Source organism: Oncorhynchus clarkii, chromosome 21 (genome assembly GCF_045791955.1).
Source record: "Oncorhynchus clarkii lewisi isolate Uvic-CL-2024 chromosome 21, UVic_Ocla_1.0, whole genome shotgun sequence".
In the NCBI taxonomy this organism is placed as follows: Eukaryota; Metazoa; Chordata; class Actinopteri; order Salmoniformes; family Salmonidae; genus Oncorhynchus; species Oncorhynchus clarkii.
The window spans coordinates 35451068-35475191 of NC_092167.1; the positions used below are offsets into that span (position 1 = coordinate 35451068).

At 45.8% G+C, this 24124-nt stretch overlaps 1 protein-coding gene across 4 annotated transcripts; it reads left to right on the forward strand.

The window, feature by feature from the left end:
* Nucleotides 1-239: 239 nt before the first annotated feature.
* Nucleotides 240-18660, forward strand: LOC139378971 (netrin-1-like). 4 transcript variants are annotated; one of them, XM_071121627.1, is made up of 8 exons: nt 242-382; nt 476-570; nt 9319-10787; nt 10963-11151; nt 13896-14045; nt 16321-16377; nt 16981-17061; nt 17154-18261. In XM_071121627.1, exons 3-8 carry the CDS (start codon nt 9329-9331, stop codon nt 17810-17812), a joined length of 2595 nt encoding a protein of 864 aa, XP_070977728.1. In that variant the 5' UTR covers nt 242-382; nt 476-570; nt 9319-9328; the 3' UTR covers nt 17813-18261. The 4 variants fall into 4 exon arrangements, with proteins under 4 accessions (XP_070977727.1, XP_070977728.1, XP_070977726.1 ...); XM_071121624.1 differs by having other exon boundaries at nt 258-382; nt 476-574; XM_071121626.1 differs by lacking the exon at nt 476-570 and having other exon boundaries at nt 240-382.
* The last annotated feature ends 5464 nt before the right edge of the window (nt 18661-24124 follow it).

The following is a 24124-nucleotide window of genomic DNA, read 5'->3' on the forward strand; positions in this document are numbered from 1 at the left end:
TTGTTACAGCGGATTGAAGTCTTCGACAGCTAGATGAACTTCTCGGTAATTGAGGCCACTTTGTCTCAATTGTCTGTGTCTTCAAATTGCCTGCCAGTAATGCACTTGAAACGCCAAACGGACTCCCCCTGCACTGTAGCACTGTGCAGATGTGAGTTGAAGCTGAGAGGCGGCAGCGTCTTGACGTCAGGACTGGACGGGACGCCCCCTACGGAGGCGGACTGCAGCGAGTTGGATCTCCACACCATGGGCACAGCACAGCACCGCCGGATAACTGTCAACGTGTTGCGCGCCTTTATTAATAAAGACCGCATCGCCTATATTAATAAATACCGCATGAGCCGCGCCGAGCGAAGGGAGATCAAGAATTGAGACGCACATAGTGAGTGTTCTCATATTTTATATTTTTATGTGTATATTTCTTTCTTGCTGTTGGTTCTTTCTCACGAAGTTGGTGGACCTGTTTTAAATTTAGAATGGAAGGACTACAGGCATTGACAAGTTGATTAGTTGGACCCGGTGAGCGTGCCAAAGTTCGCGCTTCAAGTGCTCAATATTCACTCTCCATGGGTAGGTAAGCTTTACAGTCAGCGTTTTGTATCAAACGGATTATTTACACATCTGTTATTGAAGATTGATTTGATATACACCTGTTCTCTTCGTGGGAATATAGCCTAGGTTTATATCTGAATATGATAGTGGCATTGCTCAAAAGTGTGAATTAAATTAGCCTGTGACCATTTTTATTAGAATATTATTTTATGATTGAAGACTACTTTGTTTATTTAAAATCTGAATATCCTAACCTAAGGTAATACATATTTTGCGTTTAGTAAATGTTACAATTCTTTAAAAACACTGTTCAGTTAGTAGAGAGAGTTTATTTATGAAAACAAATATTTTGGAAGTATTAGATTGAGAATCATTTAAAGAGATTTGACAGTAATATCTTTAGGACTATCTGATATCTAAGTAATCAAGTGGATGATTGGAATTGTGTTAAGCAGTCCAGCGCCACTTTTTAAGACAAACACAAGCCATCATTGGCACTTGCAATTGGGCTCTCATTTATTTATGTTACAATTACATTGAACATAATTAAATCCAATTTGTATGTTTTATTATTGTTATTATTATTAATATGTCTGTAGGTATCGGGAATATCGCATATCTCTCTTGAAAACAGGGATAGGCCTATGGGCCTGTGTATTTCTTACAGCCAATTTCAGGACGAGCGACAACAGCAATGATAAATATACTTATTTCGAGAAAAGGAAACGAAAATGACCAGAAACATGATAACACTTAAATGTGTATATGATCATCCAAACAACCCAGAATGTTTAGAGTATAGAATACATCGGAGTTTCGTCTCTGCAAGATGCAGCAAATTTAGTAAATTACTGGAGTGGGCAATTATAGACAATTTGGCCCCGCACATAAAGGACTCTTGCCAAAACAATTTGTGCTAAATGAAGCAATCCCCCAAAAAATATTTGAAGGGCGTTTCATTTATACACCCTTTTGTCTAAATCATGGTGCACCCCGGGATAAAACTCTGATTTCAAATGATTTAATTAAGATAGGGGAACGTTTAAGGATATAGCCAAAATAATATTTTCCTAAATTTATCTCAATTGGCTAGGTTGGCAATTAAATGAGCATGCAATGTATTAATATGAAAATCTGAATATTCATAACAATACGTTTATTCATAGTAATTATTCATAATAATAATACATTTTTGCAACAAGAAAATACTCTATTAGGTTTCTATGTTATTATTTCTAATGAGACAAACGGTCATTCCAAACGCATATGGTCTCTCGAATTGTCTCCAATATTTTTCGTTTAGCGAGTTCAAGGTCAACACAGGCTGCCCATATCTGAAGAGATTTTTATCTCAGTTCCTGACTCTATGAACAATGCTTCGAGGGATGATTTAATTAACATGTTCATGTTATATTGTCATAATCTTCGGTCAATTGAATTTAAATCAAACTAAATAGCGTACGTCCAATTCTTCTTCTGCGTGCTTTGACTTGACTTATTTCGGCATGTTCCGATTCTAAATCAATGGCTGGTCAAAATCTACTTTTCTAGGATTCTGTTTCTCGTTTCTCTGTGACTTGCAATTAATTACCATGAATTCCAAAATGATGTCTTCCACTTAGTAAAATTGTCTTCACTTTCATTTCATCCAAGGTTGTTTATGGCGTTACTTGGAGATGAAATCACGGACAAGGATTTCATGTCCATCTGTTTTTCAATATCGACATTGAAGCGAAACCTCGCATTGCCGACTTGTGTGATAGCTTATGAAATAGCGTGGGAAAAGAAAACAGTGAAATTGGGAGAAATAGCCTTGCTTCCTTTAGGGCATGTGTTTTCTTATTCAACCCCTACATATGTCCAAGCTGAGGTGTCTGGCCTGTATGAAAAGGCTTTTCAATGTAAGTAATCTCTGTTGTGTCGCTCCATTTCTCTTCCTGACCTTAGACAGAGGGGATCACATAGCAGGCGTTAGCTGGGCGTTGAAGGTGCGAACCAGAGGTACAGGACAGGGGCCTTTAGCTAATGATACGAGTGGCAGCGGGGATAATCCATTCTGTGCAGTCTGTCAATTGCACCTCCCTCGCCGTCCCACTAAAATTAGACTATTACACCTAAAACAGAGCTCTTGGAATCCGCTCCGTGTGGAATATCACGCTAGTTGCAGCGGGAGCAGGCAGGAATGCCGTTGGGGAATACAGGGCGGTGTACATAGCGTTTCTCTTCTCCTCTTCCCGGGTCTCTATGCCCAGTGTTGTGTTTCGGACGGGCTAAGGACAATTGGAAATTAACAAATGCGTTACTTGTCAGCTGTGATAAACATGCCCAAACAGGTGTCAGGTTCAGTTTCACAGTGGGAGAGTGGTAGGACGTGTAATTAATCAGATAGACTGTATTTAGAGGTCATTAGTGCTTGTCGGAGGCTTAAAACACGGGATGCATATTGTTATGGGCTCTTGAAAGAAGTAATCCACTGTGGACCAGTGTTGTTTGAGCTGAACATAGACCTATACTTCTTAGCCTAGGCCTACTCTGTTCTTTGCACGTCCTCGTGCTATTTTACTAAGTCGCTGTCTTTCCTCCTTTTGCTATAGCTACTTAGCCAGTCTAATGTACGTGTATCAGACAACAATATCAAATACAGCACCACAACTACATTATTTCATAACACACTGTTTACAAAGCACGCTATCTCCTCTGCCTTCATATTGCATGTTGAATTCCGTGCTATTGTTGAGATCTGTGCTGTTCGGCTGTGGCTGAACAGTGCTCTACACTGCTACCCATGACGAGGAATTTTAAAACGTGTGAGAAAGGCCAAATCCAGCTCATCTGCTCCCGATACACAGCCCCAAAAGACACAGATTTAGACCGCAGAGTGGAACGGTGGCAAGGGGAGCTGACAGGTAACAGAAGGCATCACCCTCTTTTCACACTTCAACCCATGACCCCTCTTAATAACGTCATATTCTCCCGTTATTAGCCATTCTCCCTTCACCCTTTCTAGTACTACTTGAACCCCCTCCAAAGCGCCATCCTATCCAACTCCTGCCTCTTATCTTATTCTCATTTATATATCCAGGCTGTGATTGGGAGTACCATAGGGCAGCGCACAGTTGGCCCAGCGTCGTCCGGGTTTGGCCAGTGTGGTCCGTAATTGTGAATAAGAATTTGTTCTTAATTGACTTGCCTAGTTAAATACAGGTTAAATAAAATAAACAAATAAAATAAATGTCACAGTCTTACTCTTGTATCGTCCTATTTTTCCCTATTTTCTTCACCTTCTTACCCGTTTCTTACTCCCCTCTTACCACCCTATAAAATGAATGAATAAAATGAATAAATGAATAAATGAATAAAATGAATAAAATGAATCTCCGTCTGAGCGCCCGCATACACGCTGTGTCTTACGCCACTTCTTTTAACCCCGTTGCCACCCTCGTATGCCCCTTTTACAACACCCGGGTATCCAGTCTTATCTCTCGCTTAACGCCCCTAGTATCTTCTTATCTTTCGAACCCCAAAACACCCCCTTCCTACATGTTGAGAGAATACACAGTAGGATAGCATTTTAACTACTGGCGGCAGCAGTGGGATTTTACCGAGCAGACTGTTCGACCCCAACGCGCTACTTTTTAAACTCCTCACACCTAAATCCGACGGAATGAAAGATTATACAAAGCGTCTTAGAGTAGATTGCTACAGGAGGCTTATTGTGAGAACATGAGCAGAAGGCTCTCCTGTTAGCTAGCTCCCACCATGTTAGACTATGCTGTAAACATGGCCCAGGTTGTCATCAAGTATTTTTCCAGACCTTCTCAAGCCAAACATAGCTGGTCCCACTGACTGCTGCGCTTAAAGACCACGCACAGCCTACTGCCTCCCTCCAGAGATATTATTGACCTCACTTAAACACTATTTGCTTGTGTAAGCTTTTTGAATAGTTAGATCATAGGTATCAAAACCTTTTTGACAAATGGTTTTAAGACTTAGGTATGTACAGGCCTTTACAAAGTACACCCCTTGACCTTTTCCACATTTTGTTGTGTTAAAGCCTGAACTTAAAATTGATTACATTTCAGTTTTGTGTCACTGGCCTGCACACAATACCCCATAATTTCAAAGTGGAATTATGTTTTTAGACATTTCTACAAATCAAAAACAAACTGCCAGCTGAAATGTCTTGAATCAATAAGTATTCAACCCCTTTGTTATGGTAAGCCTAGATATGTTCAGGAGTAAAAAAAAGTCATATAATAAGTTGCAAGAACTCTGTGTGCAATAATAGTGTTTAACATGATTTGTGAATGACTAGCTCATCTCTGTACCCCACACATACAATTATCTGCAAGGTCCGTCAGTCGAGCAGTGAATTTCAAACCCAGATTCAACCACAACGACCGGGAAGGTTTTCCAATGCCTCGCAAAGAACCTATTGGTAGATGGGTAAAAAAATAGTAGACATTGAGTATCCCTTTAAGCATGGTGAAGTTATTAGTGACACAATGGATGGTGTATCACTACGAAGAAACAGGCGTCCTTTCTAACTCAGTTACCAGAGAGGGAGGTAACAGGGATTTCACCATGAGGCCAATGGTGACTTTAAAACAGTTACAGAGTTTAATGGCTGTGATAGGAGATAACTGAGGATGGATCAACAACGGTGTAGTTCTACACAATACTACCCTAAATGACAGAGTGAAAAGACGGAAGCCCGAACAAAATGCAAATAATCCAAATCATGCATGTTTGCAACAAGGCACTAAAGTAAAACTGCAAAAACATGTGGGAAAGAAATGTACTTTATGTCCTGAATACAAAGCGTTATCTTTAAGGCATATCCAACACAACACATCACTGAGTACCACTCTTCATATTTTCAAGCATGGTGGTGGCTGCATCATGTTATGACTATGCTTGTTATCGGCAAGGACTAGAGCAAAGTACAGGAACAATCCAAGAGGAAAGCCTGATTAAGTCTGCTTTCCAACAGACAGGGGAGACAAATTCACCTTTCAGCAGGACAATAACCTAAAACACAAGGTCAAATATAGTTTCTTACCAAGACGACATTGAATGTTCCTGAGTGGCCTAATAGTTTTGACTTAAATCGGCATGACAACCTATGGCAAGACTTGAAAATGGCTGCCTAGCAATGATCAACAATCAACTTGACAGAGCTTGCGTCACAATCATTTAGAGAAGGATTGGACCAAGGTGTAGCGTGGTAAGCGTACATCTTTCTTTATTTGATGAACAACAAAATATAAACAAACATAACATTTTGTAGCGCTAACACAGCAACTATACAAAAAACAAGATGCCACAACTAAAGGTGGAAAAAAAGGTTGCCTAAGTATGATCCCCAATCAGAGACAACGATAGACAGCTGCCTCTGATTGGGAACCATACCCGGCCAACAAAGAAATAGAAAAACTAGAATGCCCACCCAAATCACACCCCGACCTAACCAAATAGAGAAATAAAAAGGCTCTCTAAGGTCAGGGCGTGACAGCTTGAAGAATTTTAAAAGAATAATGTGCAAATATTGTACAATCCAGGTGTGCAAAGCTCTTAGAGACTTACCGAGAAAGACTCCCAGCTGTAAATTCTGCCAAAGGTGATTTTAACATGTATTGACTCAGGGGTGTGAATACTTATGTAAATAAGATATTTCTGTATTTAATTGTCAATACATTTGCTCACATTTCTAAATACATGTTTTCACTTTTTCATCATGGGTATTGTTTGTAGATGGGTGAGAGAATTGTATTTTATTTTATCCGTTTTGAATTCAGGCTGTAACACAAACAATTTTTGATAGTGTTCTATGTCCATGATTGCTTCATATTCACTCTGGAACACTGTTATTCCTGTGATTCTCCATTAAAGGTTATTGTAGTGGATGGATATGTATGTTGTCCAGCATGTGGGATATGAGTGTTCTTCCTCTCTTCTATTTGTCTTTAAAACTAAAGGGGGTCAATGAAATAGAAATGCCACTCATCCACCATGTTCTTCTGGCATGCCAGGCGTGTGAATTTATGGAAAGCGACAGAGGAAAACCGTTGAAACGGTATCCGGTGGTTGGGTTACATCCCTGGTGCGAGACTGGCGATCTGGTTTCGGAGCAGAGGGGGGTGAGGGGGTCTGCATTTGGCCTGGGGGACGTTTGGGGGTGAGTAGCACTTTAAAGAGCACTGTGATCTTCTCTGAAGAGCTTCCATCTATCATGTAGTTTGTAATGGGGGCTACAGTATGTTTCATTAGCGACGAGGTAATGTGCCCGAGACAAGTGCAACTCACGCCATGGGGAATGGCAAACAACCCCCTCGCCGCTATGGCCTGTATCCTTAGCCCTCTTACCCCTTTTATCCCTCTTTCCCCCCTTACCCACCAACCACATCTAGTCTGAATTTCAGACATCCCCCATCACCACACAACCCCCCTTCCACAAATTCCCCTAACCCTCACTTTACTCTCATTATATACATGTGTTTCCCAAACTGTGGGTCGGAACCCACGGTGGGATTACATTTTTTGTGCATTCATTTTTTGGGAAATACTTATTCAGTGTAAACTTAAACAACTAAAACCAAATTGAAAGTATGTAGAAGCAATAATGGACCTATCTAAAAAAGAAACTCCTCTAATCTGAGAATTTACAATCAGCAAAATAAAAGCCATTCAGTCAGGTACCTATTGATTATGTTATAATGTTTGAGCATAATAACACAGTACTAGCCATCTCAAAATGACTAGAATTGCAGTAAATTAGCTTTAAAACTACAGCGTTTTCTGTCCACTGCCAAGATGATATTTTTGATTTATTCTTATTCTTTGGTCAACCCTTATGGTGGGTCTCGACTCAAAAGGCACCTCAATTGGTGGGTCACGAACCAAAAAAGTTTGGGAACCCCTGTTATATACCATCACCCCCCCCCCAGCCCTGACTATACATCACCTACCAGACACCCCCTCCCCCTCCAGCGAAACTCTGACGCCGTTATGAAACCTGAGACTCAATTTATCAGTCGATCAATTAATGAGGCTCAGCTTTTAGAGGGACGTCTGGGTTCCCAGCTGGATATGTTGCAACACGTGTGGAATGCTCAGGGGGCGCACACCGGACCCCCGGAATGCGGTGCGGCGGGACAGGGGCCGCAGTCGGACCGCTCATCACCTCAGCCGCCGGGCCTTGGCGTTTCCAATAATGACACTTGAAACATACGCCTGATACGCCTCATCTGCCCGATTTCACAGAGCTAGGTTGGGACGGACCACTTTTTGGGCACGGAGGAATCATAACTCATTTTGGGGGGTCAGTTGAGTAATATAGGTTGTTTTAGTTGCCGACTCTCATTGTAACCCCCCCTAGACCCACATATAGTGCTGTGGTCCTAAGGGAAGCCTCAAGTTTCCGGCTGTGGTCTAATTGAGTGGGATGACTAGCCCTGGGAGGCTCCCAACTCTTCTCCTCTCCTCTCTCCTCTCCTATGGGGTTGGTTTATACAGGCCTGCTGACTGTGCTGTCAGTGTCAAACGCTTGTTAGGACATCATCAATCTAGACGCAGTTAGAGATATTCCCAGAACAGAACGAAGGGGGCAGGTGATAGAGAGAGAGAGAGAAAGAGAGGGGACAGAAAGGGTAGAGAAGGAGGGAAGGGGGAGAGGGAATAAGAGAGAGGAGAAAGATACTATAAAGAAAGAAAGAGAATGAGAGAGGGAGGATAGAAGGAAAGAGAGAAGCACTGCACGGTAGACAGAGAAAGAAAAGAGGAGGAAGAAAGAAGGAAAGAAAGAAAGAAAGAGGAGGGCCTGAAGAAGAGATGGATCCTAACAATGTGCCTCTTCATAAGTTGTTTGGTGTGAAGCGAAGTGTTGGGTGGGATCCTTGCTCGCTTTCCCTTAACTCATCCGTGTGAGCTCATATAAAACTGCAACGTTTCTTGTCGTAGATCATGTTGTCAGGAAAAGTCGACGCATTGTTCGCACATGTCTGCAGGCGTAAATGAAGTAACCTTCTCTGGTATCAGTATCAATTCCTGACAGACGAACACATTTAGCACATCACCAGCCGTCTTACGAGGGGGAAAAAAATCCGTTCACACCGTGGACGTACATAAGTGTGTTTGTCTTCTCCCAGGAAGTGGCTGTACAGGGGCTTTAAGCCGAACACACATTTCTCGCATTCTCTTCTATAAATCTTTCCCCTTCGTCTTCCACTCCCGACTTTCTTTCTCACATCCTCTCTCTCTCTCTCTCCTTCCATTTCTATCCACACATTGGGTTCTCCAAAACTCGGGTTGTTGCCCATGTGTGTTGAGTAGAGCGGAGTGGAGCAGAGCGGCGGTAGAAGAATTTGAAAGGAGGACCATAAAGATGATGGATGCCGCCCAGCTTGTGTTTTCAGACCCAGCTGCTTTTTGTCATCCTGGACAGACCCGCTAGTTTCCTATACGCTCTCATCCATACATTCATCCACTCTTTATAAGCTTTCATCCAGACAGTCATCTAAAACTCACTGAAAGAGGCCTGGTTAAGGGAGAAGATAGATTTGGCTGGATTACATGAGAGTTAAATGTTCAAGGTGGTGGTGCGAACTGGTGTTTTCAGTAAAGGGACAGGTGGTCTTTCTACCTCAGAAGGCCCCTCCCTTTGGCTCCAACCACAAGTCATATAAATCCATCAGTATATTTTCCTTTTATGATTTCACTGTCGCTTTATCCCCTAAAATATTTTTATTTTATCATTTTCTCCCACAGGCTCGATGACATGATGTTCCTGCCCGTCTCCCCTCCCCCCTCCTTCTCCCTCTCTTTTCTCCTACTAGTCCTCACTTTTCTCCCTCTTTCCCTCCTTTCCCGTTCACTCTCTCACTCCCCTCTGAGCTGGACTTCTCCCCATGACCCCTGCTACCACCTGGATGGGCGTCCGCGACACTGCCTGTCGGAATTCATCAATGCCGCCTACGGTGTCCCAGTCAGTGCCGCCAACTCCCTCCGAGGACCTCCTGACCAAAATGCTGTTAACGTCAGCTCCGTCACGGACCTCCACAACCCCTACAACCTGACCTGCTGGACAGCCCAGGTGGGAGGCACCGACGGCGGGGACTGGGTTCTCACCCTCCCCCTGGGCCGGCGCTTTGAGGTCACTTACATCAGCCTGCAGTTCTGCCAGCAGGGGGAGCCGTCGGATCCGGTCTCCGTCTCTTTGCTCAAGTCCATGGATCACGGGCGCACCTGGAGGCCCATGCAGCATTACTCCAGCGACTGCCCCGGGAGTTTTGGGCTCCAGGCCCAGACGGTGGCCCAGACCAGGCACCAGGAGACAGAGCCTCTGTGCTCGGACCCCCGGCCCCTGCAGAGGCACCGGGGAGGCATGGTTCTGGCCTTCTCCACCCTGGATGGAAGGCCCTCCTCTCCAGACTTTGACTACAGCCCCACCCTGCAGGACTGGGTGACGGCCACGGACATACGGGTGGTCTTCCACCAGGTGACCCAGTCCCAGCAGACTAAGTTGGGAAGTTCGGAGGATAGGGGGGTGGGTGTGGGATTGGGAGCAGATGCTGGGGTTCTGAGGTGGAGGGTGGGGTCGAAGAATAAAGCTGTGGTTGGTCAGGTGAATGGGGACAACAATGCTTGGGGGTTTGTGGAGAAGGAGAGGAAAAAGACAGAAAAACGAGGGAGAAGCAGAGGAGAGAAAATGGACAAATCCTGGCGGAGGGGTCACAACAAAGGGTCGGGAGGTCAGGGAGAGGATGGACACAATGTGACCCGGAAGGATTTAGAACGAGACACTCAGGCAATGGACACCTCCAAGAGAGGGAACGGTAAAGGAAAAGGGCGTGGCCTCAAAAGGGAGGGGGGTCACCATTGGAGTCCGTGCCAGGAAGGTGGCGTCTGTGATTGGACAATTGAGGGGCAGGGGAAGGACAACAAGGGGCGGGAATTGAGGAGGAGGAGAAACAACAATCGGAATCTCCAGCTAGTTCCTCCCTCCCCATTGATCTCCGCCCCCCCTGTCCGGCCCCCCCTGGCCCTCTCGGACCTGCAGGTGGGGGGCAGGTGTAAGTGTAACGGGCATGCCTCACGGTGTCGTCATGACGACGCGGACCGGGTGGTGTGTGTGTGTGAGCACCACACAGCGGGGGCAGACTGCGACGTATGTGAGGACTTCTACTACGACAGGCCCTGGCAACGAGCCACGCCCAGTCAGCCACACCCGTGCGTCTGTGAGTCACACCCCCCCATTACTGTGTGTGTTTGTGCATCTGCGTGTGTGCGTGCATGTCTGTATGTGTGAGTGAGTGCATATTGGATCATGAATGTAAACTTTACTAGCTTTCACTGAAATTCATTCCCTCCCCTCCTCCCACCTCCCCTTCCCCTCCTCTCTCCTACCCCCAGCGTGTGAGTGTAACGGCCACTCCTCTAAGTGTCGGTTCAGCATGGAGGTGTTCCAGCAGTCGGGCCGGCGCAGCGGGGGGGTATGTCTGAAGTGTCGGCATCACACAGCGGGACGCCACTGCCAGTACTGCCAGAATGGACACACCCGTGACCACGGCAAGCTACCCAACCACCACAAGGCTTGCCAATGTCAGTCAGAGAGAGAGAGAGAGAGAGAGAGAGAGAGAGAGAGAGAGAGAGAGAGAGAGAGAGAGAGAGAGAGAGAGAGAGAGAGAGAGAGAGAGAGAGAGAGAGAGAGAGAGAGAGAGAGAGAGAGAGAGAGAGAGAGAGAGAGAGAGAGAGAGAGAGAGAGAGAGAGAGAGAGAGAGAGAGAGCATTAAAGTTGTGTCTGTATCAGGTCGTTCTGACCAGCGGTGTATCTTATCCATGCAGAGATGTATGTGTGTCCAAGTATATCTGTTTCTCTTTTGTGTATCTGCCAGTCTACGGGGTTTGTCTACATGTGTCTGTGTACCTGCCTCAGTGTTTATGAGGTGGTTACATTGTGACAGAGAACAGTTATTCCTGTTAGGGTTACAAATATTCCCCTTTGTGCTTGACTGGATCCAGTGTCCATGTTGTTACCACTGGCTGGAATCCACTCTGCCATTTGACCTTTGACTGGTCACATGTCCCAAGTGACTGTGACACTCTGGCATGCTCATTGGGCGGTTGACCTAAGTTCTAATATAACCACTGTTAATGGTGTGTGGTTCGGTCATGCACACGACACATGCAGGTGTGTGTCTGTGTGACTGATTGACTGTGTGTGTTTGAGCAATATTGGAGAACTTGAATGGGATATTTTAGCCTGGATGTTAGTCGGTTTCAGGTCTTGCCAACTCCTTATTCCTCACGAAACCAGGACAAGAAAGATTTCACAAAATGTAATCCATAGAATGGTCCTTTGGGGAAAGGCTTGTTGACGTATATTTGACATTTGTATCTAAAAGCACGATTGAGACAGAGTTATTCAACATTGGCATATTTATGACATTTTGGCCATGCCCAGGCCTCCTTTAAGACTACAGAATGTTTCATTCGTAGATGCTACAAAGCAACAACAACAAAAAATGTAATATAGGCTTTACAGCTTGCTCTGTAATATAAGTAGTATTTTGATTTCAATAATAAAAAAATACATTAATTTTGGAATATTGAAAAATATGAACATGAATATTGAAAAATATGAACATGAATATTGAAAAATATGAACATGAATATTGAAAAATATGAACATGAATATTGAAAAATATGAACATGAATATTGAAAAATATGAACATGAATATTGAAAATATACCATTTTAGATTTGACAAATTCCTCAATATATTATTGAACATAATATTATATACGGGCATATCAAAGTTCCAGAGTGGGTGGGGATCTCTGCTACTTTTAGAGGTACGATCCAATTTGTAAGCATAACCAACAGAGTGAATGTGAAAATGGATTCAAAATGGTCAGGATGTGCAATGATACAAGTAAAAAGAGGGCTGTGATTGGTTACATTGCCTACTATGCCAATTTCTCTGAATAAAATGGGTCAGTCTGGAACTTTGATAAGCCCGTAGAGTATATTATGTTCAACAATACACCATAATATTAATACAATTAATTAAGCTACATTCTTAAAATCAATCCCATATACTATGTTATTTTTTAAAAAACGGCTTTAAATTCTCTAGAACAGCCAATATTAAAAACAGTCAAATGCTTCTCAAAGATGCCCTCTGGTGGTCAAACTAGCACTAACTAGCATTAATGCAACAATGTCTGACACTTTAATGACGTGCCATAGAATTCTGCGGCAGCCTGCAACCTGTGCTACAGTACAACGCAACTTTTAAAGGAAGAACCACTGTAGATTGAAAAATGTGCCAAGTCAAAACATTTGTTTTTTCAATATTCATGTTTATCTTTTCAATATTGAAATGAATATGTTTTTTCTTGAAACCAAAATACTACGCATATTACAGAACAAGTGGTAAAGCTTCATTTGAAACAATGTTCTGCTTTGTAGCACCTACAGATGAAACATTATGGAGTCTTAAAGGAGGCCTGGGTAAGGCCAAAATGCCATAGATATACAATACAACTTTATTGTCCATTAGTTACACAGAACAACTGAAATGTGTCTTCTGCTCCGTTCTCAAACCTCCCCAGAGTTCTCAATTATGCTTTTAGATTCAAATGTTAAATATACAGTATGTCAACGAGCCTTTCTCAATAGGACCATTCTATGGATTACATTTAGTGAAAGTCCCCCAAATCATGTCATTCTTTTGTCTTGATTTTGTAAGGAAACGCTCTATGGTATTGTCATGCCAAGTTTGGTGTTACAAGGAGTTGAGAAGGGAGAAGAAACAGACTGGCACCCAAGCTATAGACATTTATAGGCTACAGTATAGCTAGCTAACTTATGTCAGTTACCTTAGTGCTATTTATGTGTCATAATATTATTTGATGTAATAATCAATGATAGATAAATCAATCATGTTTATTTGATCAATGTTCAGGTCAAGTCAGCCTTTTTCCAAATCTAGTGATTTAAACCTTAGTGACTTGCCTGCAAAGCTAATTATTTAAAGGTGTTTGGAGTAGCTGTAAGGGTTTGTTTAAATTACTTTACTGGAGGAAAAACAGACCTACTAAAGAACGGCTTCCTCTTTGTCTGTGCCCTTTGGATAACCCCAACACACACACACACACACACTCTCACTCTCTCTCTCTCTCTCTCTCTCTCTCTCTCTCTCTCAATTTCAAGGCTTGATTAGCATGAAAGGAGCCAATGTTACCAATTATGCAATGCTGTCTAGTTTTTTTTGTTGCATTAGCATTAATCTATTTCTTTCTCTCCTCCCATCCTTCAATCCTCTTCTCTGTCTCTCTCAGCGTGCCAGTGTCATCCTATGGGTGCTGTGGGTCGCTGGTGTAACCAGACATCAGGACAGTGTTTGTGTCGGGATGGGGTAACGGGTTTGAAGTGCAACCGCTGCGCCCTTGGCTACAAACAGGGGCGCTCGCCCCTCCGGCCCTGCATCCGTAAGTCAACTGTACCTACCTACTCTGTCTGGAAACTGGCCTCCATGTAGGGCCAGACAATAAGATTCTAATGGTGATTCATGAAAGAATGTGATTATCCTGGAGCTTTGGAACCAAAATGGCACACATTTTACTGCATAGTCTTTGGTTTATGTGGACAGGCCAACTAAGCCCAACTACAGACTTTCATAGTCACTTGAGTCTCACTCCCTTGGGATTTTGGTTTCCAATAGGAAATTAATCTCATTGTAACTCGTGATGTGAAACTCAATGGCCCTTTATCTGCCTCTCTCTCTCTCTCTCTCTCTCTCTCTCTCTCTCTCTCTCTCTCTCTCTCAACCTAATTTGTTTTTTGAAAACCTAATTTAAGCCTTTATCAAACCTGTATAAAAGGAGCCATCCTCGGCTATCAAATATCTATATTAATTTGTCCAAATCACCCTGGATCCTCCCTCCTCTGATTTCCAACAATGTTAGTTTTACAGTTTCCACAACAGTGCTAATGTAGGGAGCCCGTAAGGCCTCTATGAACAGGCCTTGTCTCTCACTGATCCTAGATCAGGGATTTTAAACACTTTATCCTCTACACTCCTGCAGTCGTAGCTTTGCTTTTTCGAACAGCGAGCGTTAATCCATGTGTGTTTCTGCGTCTAATCGCGGGAGTGCCGACAACCACACATGGATTGGCCCGGGCGGCGACACTTTCTAAGCCCTAATCAGGTGACATGGGTCTGGGTTTCGCACCTGTCGCGCATCCCTCAAAACGCCCCCCACTCCAGACTCATAACTCTTCCGGTGAAAGGAGTGAGTGAAAGAAAACCTTGTTTGTTTTTACTACTGAACCCATCTTATGGCTATCTATAGCCTCTCTCTCTTCTCTCTTCTCTCTCTCTCCCCCCGTCTCTCTTCATCTCTCTCTCTCTCTCTCTCTCTCTCTCTCTCTCTCTCTCTCTCTCTCTCTCTCTCTCCCCTCGTCCAGCAAAAGCCAGCCGCTCGCTGGCTAAAAACAAAGTTAGCGGTGATGAGTTGAGACCTCAGCCACAGGAAGCTAACTCGCCCTTAAAGCTAAAGTCATCATCGGAAAAGGAGCCAGGTGTATAATTAGTAGGTTGCTGATCTGGGTTTTGTGGTGGCCACACCAGTTGTCTGAACAGATAGGCTAGGACATGTATTGAGGTCACACACACACACACACACACACACACACACACACACACACACACACACACACACACACACACACACATATGCAGACACACACACAGACATATGCAGACACACACACAGATGTATGCACACACACAAATCTCATTGCACGTCTTGAGTATGTGAGCATACGCACGCATGTGCACGTGCATGCTCCAACCCCCAATAGGATTAATCCCAACTCCAGTTCAGAACTAACTCTAACTCTGGGCCCTCCTACCCCAGTCTGCGTGGATGGGGTGTAGGGTATCATTGACTGTCCCAGTTGTGTCAGAGAGGACAGGGACACAGGACGCAGTGAGGGCCAGGGTAATATATAGTGGGCCCCAAAGCCACACACACGTACTTAAAGCCAGGATAATATATGGATAGCCCAGGTGTACATGCGGTAGGCTGACACTTCTAGGGTCATGAAGGTGACATTAGATAGACAGACAACCAGAGAGACAGACCTGTGGTATGACTGAAATAAACTCTGAAAAAAACATTTGCATCAGTGTGAGTGAGTGCGAGTGAGTGAGTGAGTGAGTGAGTGAGTGAGTGAGTGAGTGAGTGAGTGAGTGTGTGTGTGTGTGTGTGTGTGTGTGTGTGTGTGGGGCTAGTCACAGAGGTGGATTTCTGACTCTTTGAGGACCACACACCAACTCCTCCAGACACACACTCATCCTCCACATGGGAATTCCACACACACACCGACAGGCATTCACGCATAGCACACATATTCAAATTCTCTCCCATGCAACTCACACACACACACACACACACACACACACACACACACACACACACACACACACACACACACACACACACACACACACACACACACACACACACACACACACACACACACACACACACACACACACACACACACACACACACACACACACACCTTCTAAACATGGGAGAACAGATAATAATACACACATCTGTCACTTACAGTGCACAAAAACATGTCTGTATAAGTAGGGTCAAGCTAAAAGGCATTGTATTCACACCCTGTCCCTGTCTATTCTCAACTTTCACCTCTATATGACATACAACCCGTGTTTGTTTTTATCTGTAGGAGTCCAGGAGGAAGCAAGCCCCACCACACCTGTGTACCAACCCCAGTACAGTGTAGGTGAGTTTGGGTTGAGAATGAAAACACGGTTGCAAGTCTCAACACAATCTACTATATTGAACTGTAATATTGGGCCACAATTTCAGTGGTTCCCCCCAACGCTGGACCTGGGGAGTTACAGGCTTTTGTTTCAGCCCAGCACTTTCACACCTAGATAAAATAAATGCTGATCAGCGACGGATTAACTGATTTCAAGTGTTTTCAAACAGAATAACTGTAACTCTTTTGGACTAGAGTTGGTGACTGATAACTTTCCAATTAGATACATACTGTACCCTGTGTGAGTCTCAGCTGTAATGGTCTACTGGATTGGTAGCTGTCTAGCTCCCTCTAGTGGTGGTAGGGGGATATTTCACCTGCTGCTGGACTCCAGAGAGGCATCTGTTAGACATAAGATACTGTGATGACAAATAGAAGCAGGGCATATTGTAATTAGTGGTACAGACATGTGTCGCAGTGAGATGCTCTCTCTCATTCAATACATTCCCTCCCTCTCCCTTTCTCTCCTCCTCGTTCTCTTGTTCCCCCTCAACCTCCCCTCCCTCTCTCTCTCTCTCTCTCTCTCTCTCTCTCTCTCTCTCTCTCTCTCTCTCTCTCTCTCAGATGAGGAGTGTGTATCGTATTGCCAGCCATCGCTGGTTAAATTGAGGATGAACCTGGAGACGTACTGTCTAAAGGACTTTGGTAAGAACTGTAAGGTACAATGACTTTGGCATGGCTGCAGAATACAAAAATACAAAATTCAAGCAATTCTCCCCCCCCCCCCCCCCTCCCAGTCCTGAAGCTACAGGTCAGAGGGATGGAGCGTTCAGGCCCCTGGTGGCAGTTCTCGGTCTGGATCCAGACCGTGTTCCGTTCGGGTTCTTCCTCCCGCGTTCGCAAGGGCCCCCAGGCACTGTGGGTTCCCGACCGCGACCTGGGCTGCGGCTGCCCCGCCCTCCAGGTGGGCCGCACCTTCCTGCTGATTGGGGCCGAAGGGGGGAGGCGGAACTGGGGCCCCGAGGAGCGACGGCTGGTCGCCGATAGATCCACACTGGCTCTCCAGTGGAGGGAGCACTGGAATCCCAAACTGAGAGGGTTCAGGGGGCAGGACAAGAGGGGCCGCTGCCCCCCAAAATTGCCCGGGGGTGGGGACCCCCATGGGGGCCACTCGAAGCACCATCACTCAGAGTACACCCCACCTCACCTTGTGACAGAGAAAGAGACAGAGGTCAAGGTGCACCCACACAAACATTCACATTCACACACACCCTCAGACTCTGTGAAAGACATGGAAGAGGAGGCAGAGAACTCTGTGGCGTTGGACACAAACACTCATACACAGTCCTCATCACACCACAGACCTGGACCTTCACAATCCCAGGAAGAGCAACAGGAACAGACTCCATCCACCTCCACACCCAGTCTCGTATGTTCAACCCAGACCCCTGTCTGAAATGTAGGAGGAAGAAGAGAGAGAAAGAAGAAGGGACAAAGAAATGAAGTAATATTGTCAAATAGATGGGCTATATCCCTTTGCCGTTCTTCTCATAAGGAGAGGGGGGTGAGTGATAAATGGAGAAGGGAGAGAGGGAGCAAGTGGTCTCTGTCAGACTGTGTAAGCACTGGGTGTCCAATGTCCAGAGAAACGGAGGGATGATCAGTTGTTCCCGACATCTTTCCCTTCAACTTCCAATGAGGAGATGAGAGGTTGGTCATCTGTTCAGAAATCAAACTTCCAGGTGCTTGAGCTAAAAACAGAGTCATGGAGAAAAGGACTCAAACGTTGCCATTATAATGTTTTCTACTGAATCGGCTTAGTATTGTTGAGAGTGAATGAACACTGTAAAAGTGGAAATAGGTGTTTTTATTGAATTACATAAAGTCAAATGTTTTCTTGAAAAACTATCTGAATCGTATTTATGCTTAGAAACGTTTAGGAATATTTAAAGGCAAGAATAGATCCAGGGTGCTTTGGGATGGATCACGATTGCAATAAATGCATAGTAAACTGACATACATATATTTATTTATGTCAATACAGTATGGGCAATATGTGTCCCAAAGTATACACTACTACTAATAATACTTGATTCAACTTTTCATTACTAAAATAATCTCAAAGCGCTTGAAAAAGCAAAACAAACAAGAATCCAATAATACGGATATATGATTGAGTAGGTTTGAAGGCGTCTCACCGACGCCTCGCCACCACGCCTGTCATGACTTCTCCATAGCCGTGGACTCTATAACACTCTACCTCACAAAATGACCTCAGAGATGAAAATAAAGGTGTTTTTCATGTAATATAGTACTGTACAAATACTGTCTACAACTGACTGTCCTACTTTGTGCTTGTCACACCACTTCGGTTGAGAGTTCCTTTCAGTGGCAGATACACAACATCGGGTCAAGTGACACAACCTTATGTTCACGGAGGCACGGTTCCCATGGGTTGAGCGATGAAACCATAGTCTAAGAAACCGACACCAACGAACTGCCATTTAGAGGAACGTTGAGTCGCTCTAAGATAGAATATGACTCTCAGATAGAGCATGAATCCTACCACAGACGTTTAGAACTAGAGATATACATCTAAAAAAGCATTGGTCAAATGTGATGTCATGCATTCTGTTTTGGTCTGGAAAATATGTATAGCACCCCAGCCCTGGGGAAACGGTGAGGAGGGGTGAGGAGGGGAAACGGTGAGGAGGGGTGAGGAGGGGAAACGGTGAGGAGGGGAAACGGTGAGGAGGGGAAACGGTGAGGAGGGGTGAGGAGGGGAAACGGTGAGGAGGGGAAACGGTGAGGAGGGGTGAGGAGGGGAAACGGTGAGGAGGGGTGAGGAGGGGAAACAGTGAGGAGGGGAAACGGTGAGGAGGGGTGAGGAGGGGAAACGGTGAGGAGGGGTGAGGAGGGGAAACGGTGAGGAGGGGAAACGGTGAGGAGGGGTGAGGAGGGGAAACGGTGAGGAGGGGTGAGGAGGGGAAACGGTGAGGAGGGGAAACGGTGAGGAGGGGTGAGGAGGGGAAACGGTGAGGAGGGGAAACGGTGAGGAGGGGTGAGGAGGGGAAACGGTGAGGAGGGGTGAGGAGGGGAAACGGTGAGGAGGGGAAACGGTGAGGAGGGGAAAGGGTGAGGAGGGGTGAGGAGGGGAAACGGTGAGGAGGGGTGAGGAGGGGAAACGGTGAGGAGGGGAAACGGTGAGGAGGGGTGAGGAGGGGAAACGGTGAGGAGGGGTGAGGAGGGGAAACGGTGAGGAGGGGAAACGGTGAGGAGGGGAAACGTTGAGGAGGGGTGAGGAGGGGAAACGGTGAGGAGGGGAAACGGTGAGGAGGGGTGAGAAGGGGAAACGGTGAGGAGGGGAAACGGTGAGGAGGGGTGAGGAGGGGAAACGGTGAGGAGGGGTGAGGAGGGGAAACGGTGAGGAGGGGAAACGGTGAGGAGGGGTGAGGAGGGGAAACGGTGAGAAGGGGAAACGGTGAGGAGGGGTGAGGAGGGGAAACGGTGAGGAGGGGAAACGGTGAGGAGGGGTGAGGAGGGGAAACGGTGAGGAGGGGTGAGGAGGGGAAACGGTGAGGAGGGGTGAGGAGGGGAAACGGTGAGGAGGGGTGAGGAGGGGAAACGGTGAGGAGGGGTGAGGAGGGGAAAGAGTGAGGAGGGGAAGAGGTAAGGGGTATGAGTGAGGAGGGGAGGGAGTAAGAGTGAGGGGTGAGACCTATGAAGGAGCTCCCAATTGTCAGTTGTCATGTTGTTCTTATAGCTTTGTATGGTTGACTGATTGGCCCATGTTGTGATGTAGCCTGTGATTGGTTGGCCCATGTTGTGATGTAGCCTGTGATTGGTTGGCCCATGTTGTGATGTAGCCTGTGATTGGTTGGCCCATGTTATGATGTAGCCAGCCTGTGATTGGTTGGCCCATGTTGCGATGTAGCCTGTGATTGGTTGGCCCATGTTGTGATGTAGCCTGTGATTGGTTGGCCCATGTTGTGATGTTTCCTGTGATTGAAAATAAAATGAGGAGAAAAATAGCTTTGCTGACTGATGACCTCTCTAGGGTACCCCACACACAGAGGGAGGGAGAGTGTCTGTGGCTGTGTGTGTGTGTGTCTTTGTGTGTGTGTGTGTGGAGAAGATGAGAGTGTGAATGCAAGACAGAGAGAAAGAAAAAGACAGAGAGAGAGGGTTGGGAGAGAGAGAGAGAGGGTTGGGAGAGAGAGAGGGTTGGGAGAGAGAGAGAGAGGGTTGTGAGAGTAAGAGAGAGGGTTGGGAGAGAGAGAGATGCACCTGCTCTGTTTTTCCAGGAACACCTGTCAGCAGCCGTCTTCACAGTTGACCCCCTGACGACAGTGAGTTTGATCTGAAAACTCCCCCACACACACACACACACACACACACACACACACACACACACACACACACACACACACACACACACACACACACACACACACACAGACTTGAACACACACACACTTACACACACACGCTAGTGACCTGCAAGCACTGAGTATACAACCACTGTAAGCCTACAGCATTCAAGTTGTTTTATGGTTTATTCAGACAAACTTTGCAAATCAGTTTGTAAACGTTACGCAATTTGCTATTTACATATGTAATGTAAACAATGACAAAAAAATACAAAGCACACATGCATGAGGGATGGTAGCAAGTGTAAGTTTTGCCTCCACACGCACAGTACCAGTCAAAAGTTTTGACACACCTACTCATTCTTTTTTTTACTATTTTCTACATTGTAGAATAAGAGTGAAGACAACACAAATATGAAATAATACATATGTAGTAACCAAAAAAGTTTTAAACAAATCAAAATATGTTTTAAATTTCAGGTTCTTCAAAGTAGCCACCCTTTGCCTTGATGACAGCTTTGGACACTCTTGGCATTCTCTCAACTCTTGGCATTCTCTCGAACCAGTTTCATGAGGTAGTCACCTGGAATGCATTTCAATTAACAGGTGTGCCTTGTTAAAAGTTAATTTGTGGAATTTCTTTCCTTCTTAATGCGTTTTAGCCAATCAGTTGTGTTTTAACAAGATAGGGGTGGTATACAGAAGATAGCCCTATTTGGTGAAAGACCAAGTCCGTATTAGGGCAAGAACAGCTCAAATAAGCAAAGGTCAGTCAATCCTGAAAATTTCACATCTTAACATTAACTGTTCAGAGGATACTGCTTGAATCAGGCCTTCATGGTCAAATTTCTGCAAAGAAACCACTACTAAAGGACAACAATAAAAGGAAGAGACTTGGGCCAAGAAACACAAGCAATGGACATTAGACTGGTGGAAATCTGTTCTTTGGTCTTATGACTCCAAATTTGAGATTGTTGGTTCCCACCGTGAAGCATGGAGGAGGAGGGATGATGGTGTGGTGGTGCATTGCTGGTGACACTGTCTGTGATTTATTTTTAATTCAATACACAATTAACCAGCATGGCTACCACAGCATTCTGCAGCGATCCGCCATCCCATCTGGTTTGTGCATAGTGGGACTATCATCTCTTTTCAACAAGACAATGACACAACACACCTCCAGGCTGTGTAAGGGCTATTTGACCAAGAAGGAGAGTAATGGAGTGCTGCATGAGATTACCTGTCCTCCACCATCACCCGACCTCAACCTAATTGAGATGGTTTGGGATGAGTTGGACCGCAGAGTGAACTCCTTCAAGACTGTTGGAAAAGCATTCCAGGTGAAGCTGGTTGAGAGATTGCCAAGAGTGTGCAAAGCTGTCATCAAGGCTAGGAGGCTGTGTGTGTGTGTGTGTGTGTGTGAGGGATTAGCTGCTACATGGTGTTTGTAACTGCCTCTGTGTGTTGTCGAGAGGTGCCATGTTTACTGCCTGTGAGAGAGGCTTTTACGAGGCATGAGGTCTGCACCGCAACCAGAGCCAAAGTTTAATTAGACCTCCTGCAAACTCTTTCCTATCTTCCATTCTTATTTCCTCTCTCTCTCTCCCCCCCCTCCTCTATTTCTTTCTCTCTTCACCTGTCATTTCTCTCCCTCTTTCTTCCCTCAGTCTCTCTCTCTTTCTCACATAGACACACACATTCTCAGAATCAAACACCCAAGACGAAGTTCAACGAGCTGTGTGGCTTCACCTCACACACACACACACACACACACACACACACACACACACACACACACACACACACACACACACACACACACACACACACACACACACACACACACACACACACACACACACACAGCTTCTGTTAACCTGAAAGGGAGAGGTCAATCCTTCTGATCCGCTGCCTGCATGCTTTCCATACGGACACGCTGCGGCCACGGCAACCCGAGTCCCCCCAGATTAGGACTAATCAAGCGTGCCTCGACTTTGGCCAAATCCTGCCCCTCGCACCCCCCCACCTCTCTCTCCCACCCCTCCTCTCTACCCCCTCTCTGCCCCCCAACCCACCCTTCTGTCCACCAGGCCCCCTCTCTCTGCCCCCCCCAACCCATCCCTCTGACCACCAGGCTTCTTCTCTCTCTCTCTCTGGCCCCCAACCCACCACTCTGTCCACCAGGCCTCCTCTCTCTGCCCCCCAACCCAACCCTCTGTCAACCAGGCCTCCTCTCTCTGGCCCCCAACCCACCACTCTGTCCACCAGGCCTCCTCTCTCTGCCCCCCAACCCAACCCTCTGTCCACCAGGCCTCCTCTCTCTGGCCCCCAACCCAACCCTCTGTCAACCAGGCCTCCTCTCTCTGGCCCCCAACCCAACCCTCTGTCAACCAGGCCTCCTCTCTCTGGCCCCCAACCCACCACTCTGTCCACCAGGCCTCCTCTCTCTGGCCCCCAACCCAACCCTCTGTCCACCAGGCCCCCTCTCTCTCTACAGCTAGCTACAGGGGGTTACAAATACAGCACAGCTCACTTTCAGTGGCATATATTTTTATACTGTTACTGTACAACCCAGTTATATCCTTTGATTATAACAAAGTGACACACACAGGTGTTGTCCATTCATTCTGGGTTAATGCATGACATACTTTCGCCTTTGCTGTCTAACCACCTCTACCTATCCTTAGCCTTGCCTATAGTACATTTGACCTCTCACCCTTCCACCCTAAAGATATTGTATAGTCCTGTCTGTCCTCTGAAGCCTTTGGTCATGGATGTCTGTTCCCCTCTACTATTCAGTCACAGCTTCTCCAGGCTCCAGCTCCATTGTGCTATGATGTGTTTGTAGTTTGCAATGGGAACTTTATTTTGGCAGTCGCAGGGTTAGTGGGGACAGGTGATTTATGACACCAGGGGCCATAGCGAGGGTTCCGCGTTTCTTTGTTTCAAGGCGCGGTCTGGACGTTGTTATGGCAGGCAGGCACACACACACACACATCTGACACCATGCAATGGGCTTCCCAAAACGCTCAGAGTCTGTGGGAATGTGTGGTGGGAGAAGGAGGAGAAAGGGTCGGGGGGGCCCGGGTTAGGGATAGGTGGGATTAGGGATCAAAAGGCTGAGGGGGAGAGGTAACATTAGCCTACCCTGTCCAGGTGTTGTGGGAGTGGGGCCTCAAAAGGACCCCCCCCCCCAATTGGGGTGGGTGCAGTAGTGATGGTGTCAAATCAAATCAAACCTGATTTGCCACATGTGTCGAATACAACACCTGTAGACTTTACCGTGAAATGCTTACTTACAAGCCCTTAACCAACAGTGTAGACTTTACCGTGAAATGCTTACTTACAAGCCCTTAACCAACAGTGCAGTTCAAGAAGAAGAAAATATTTACCAAGTA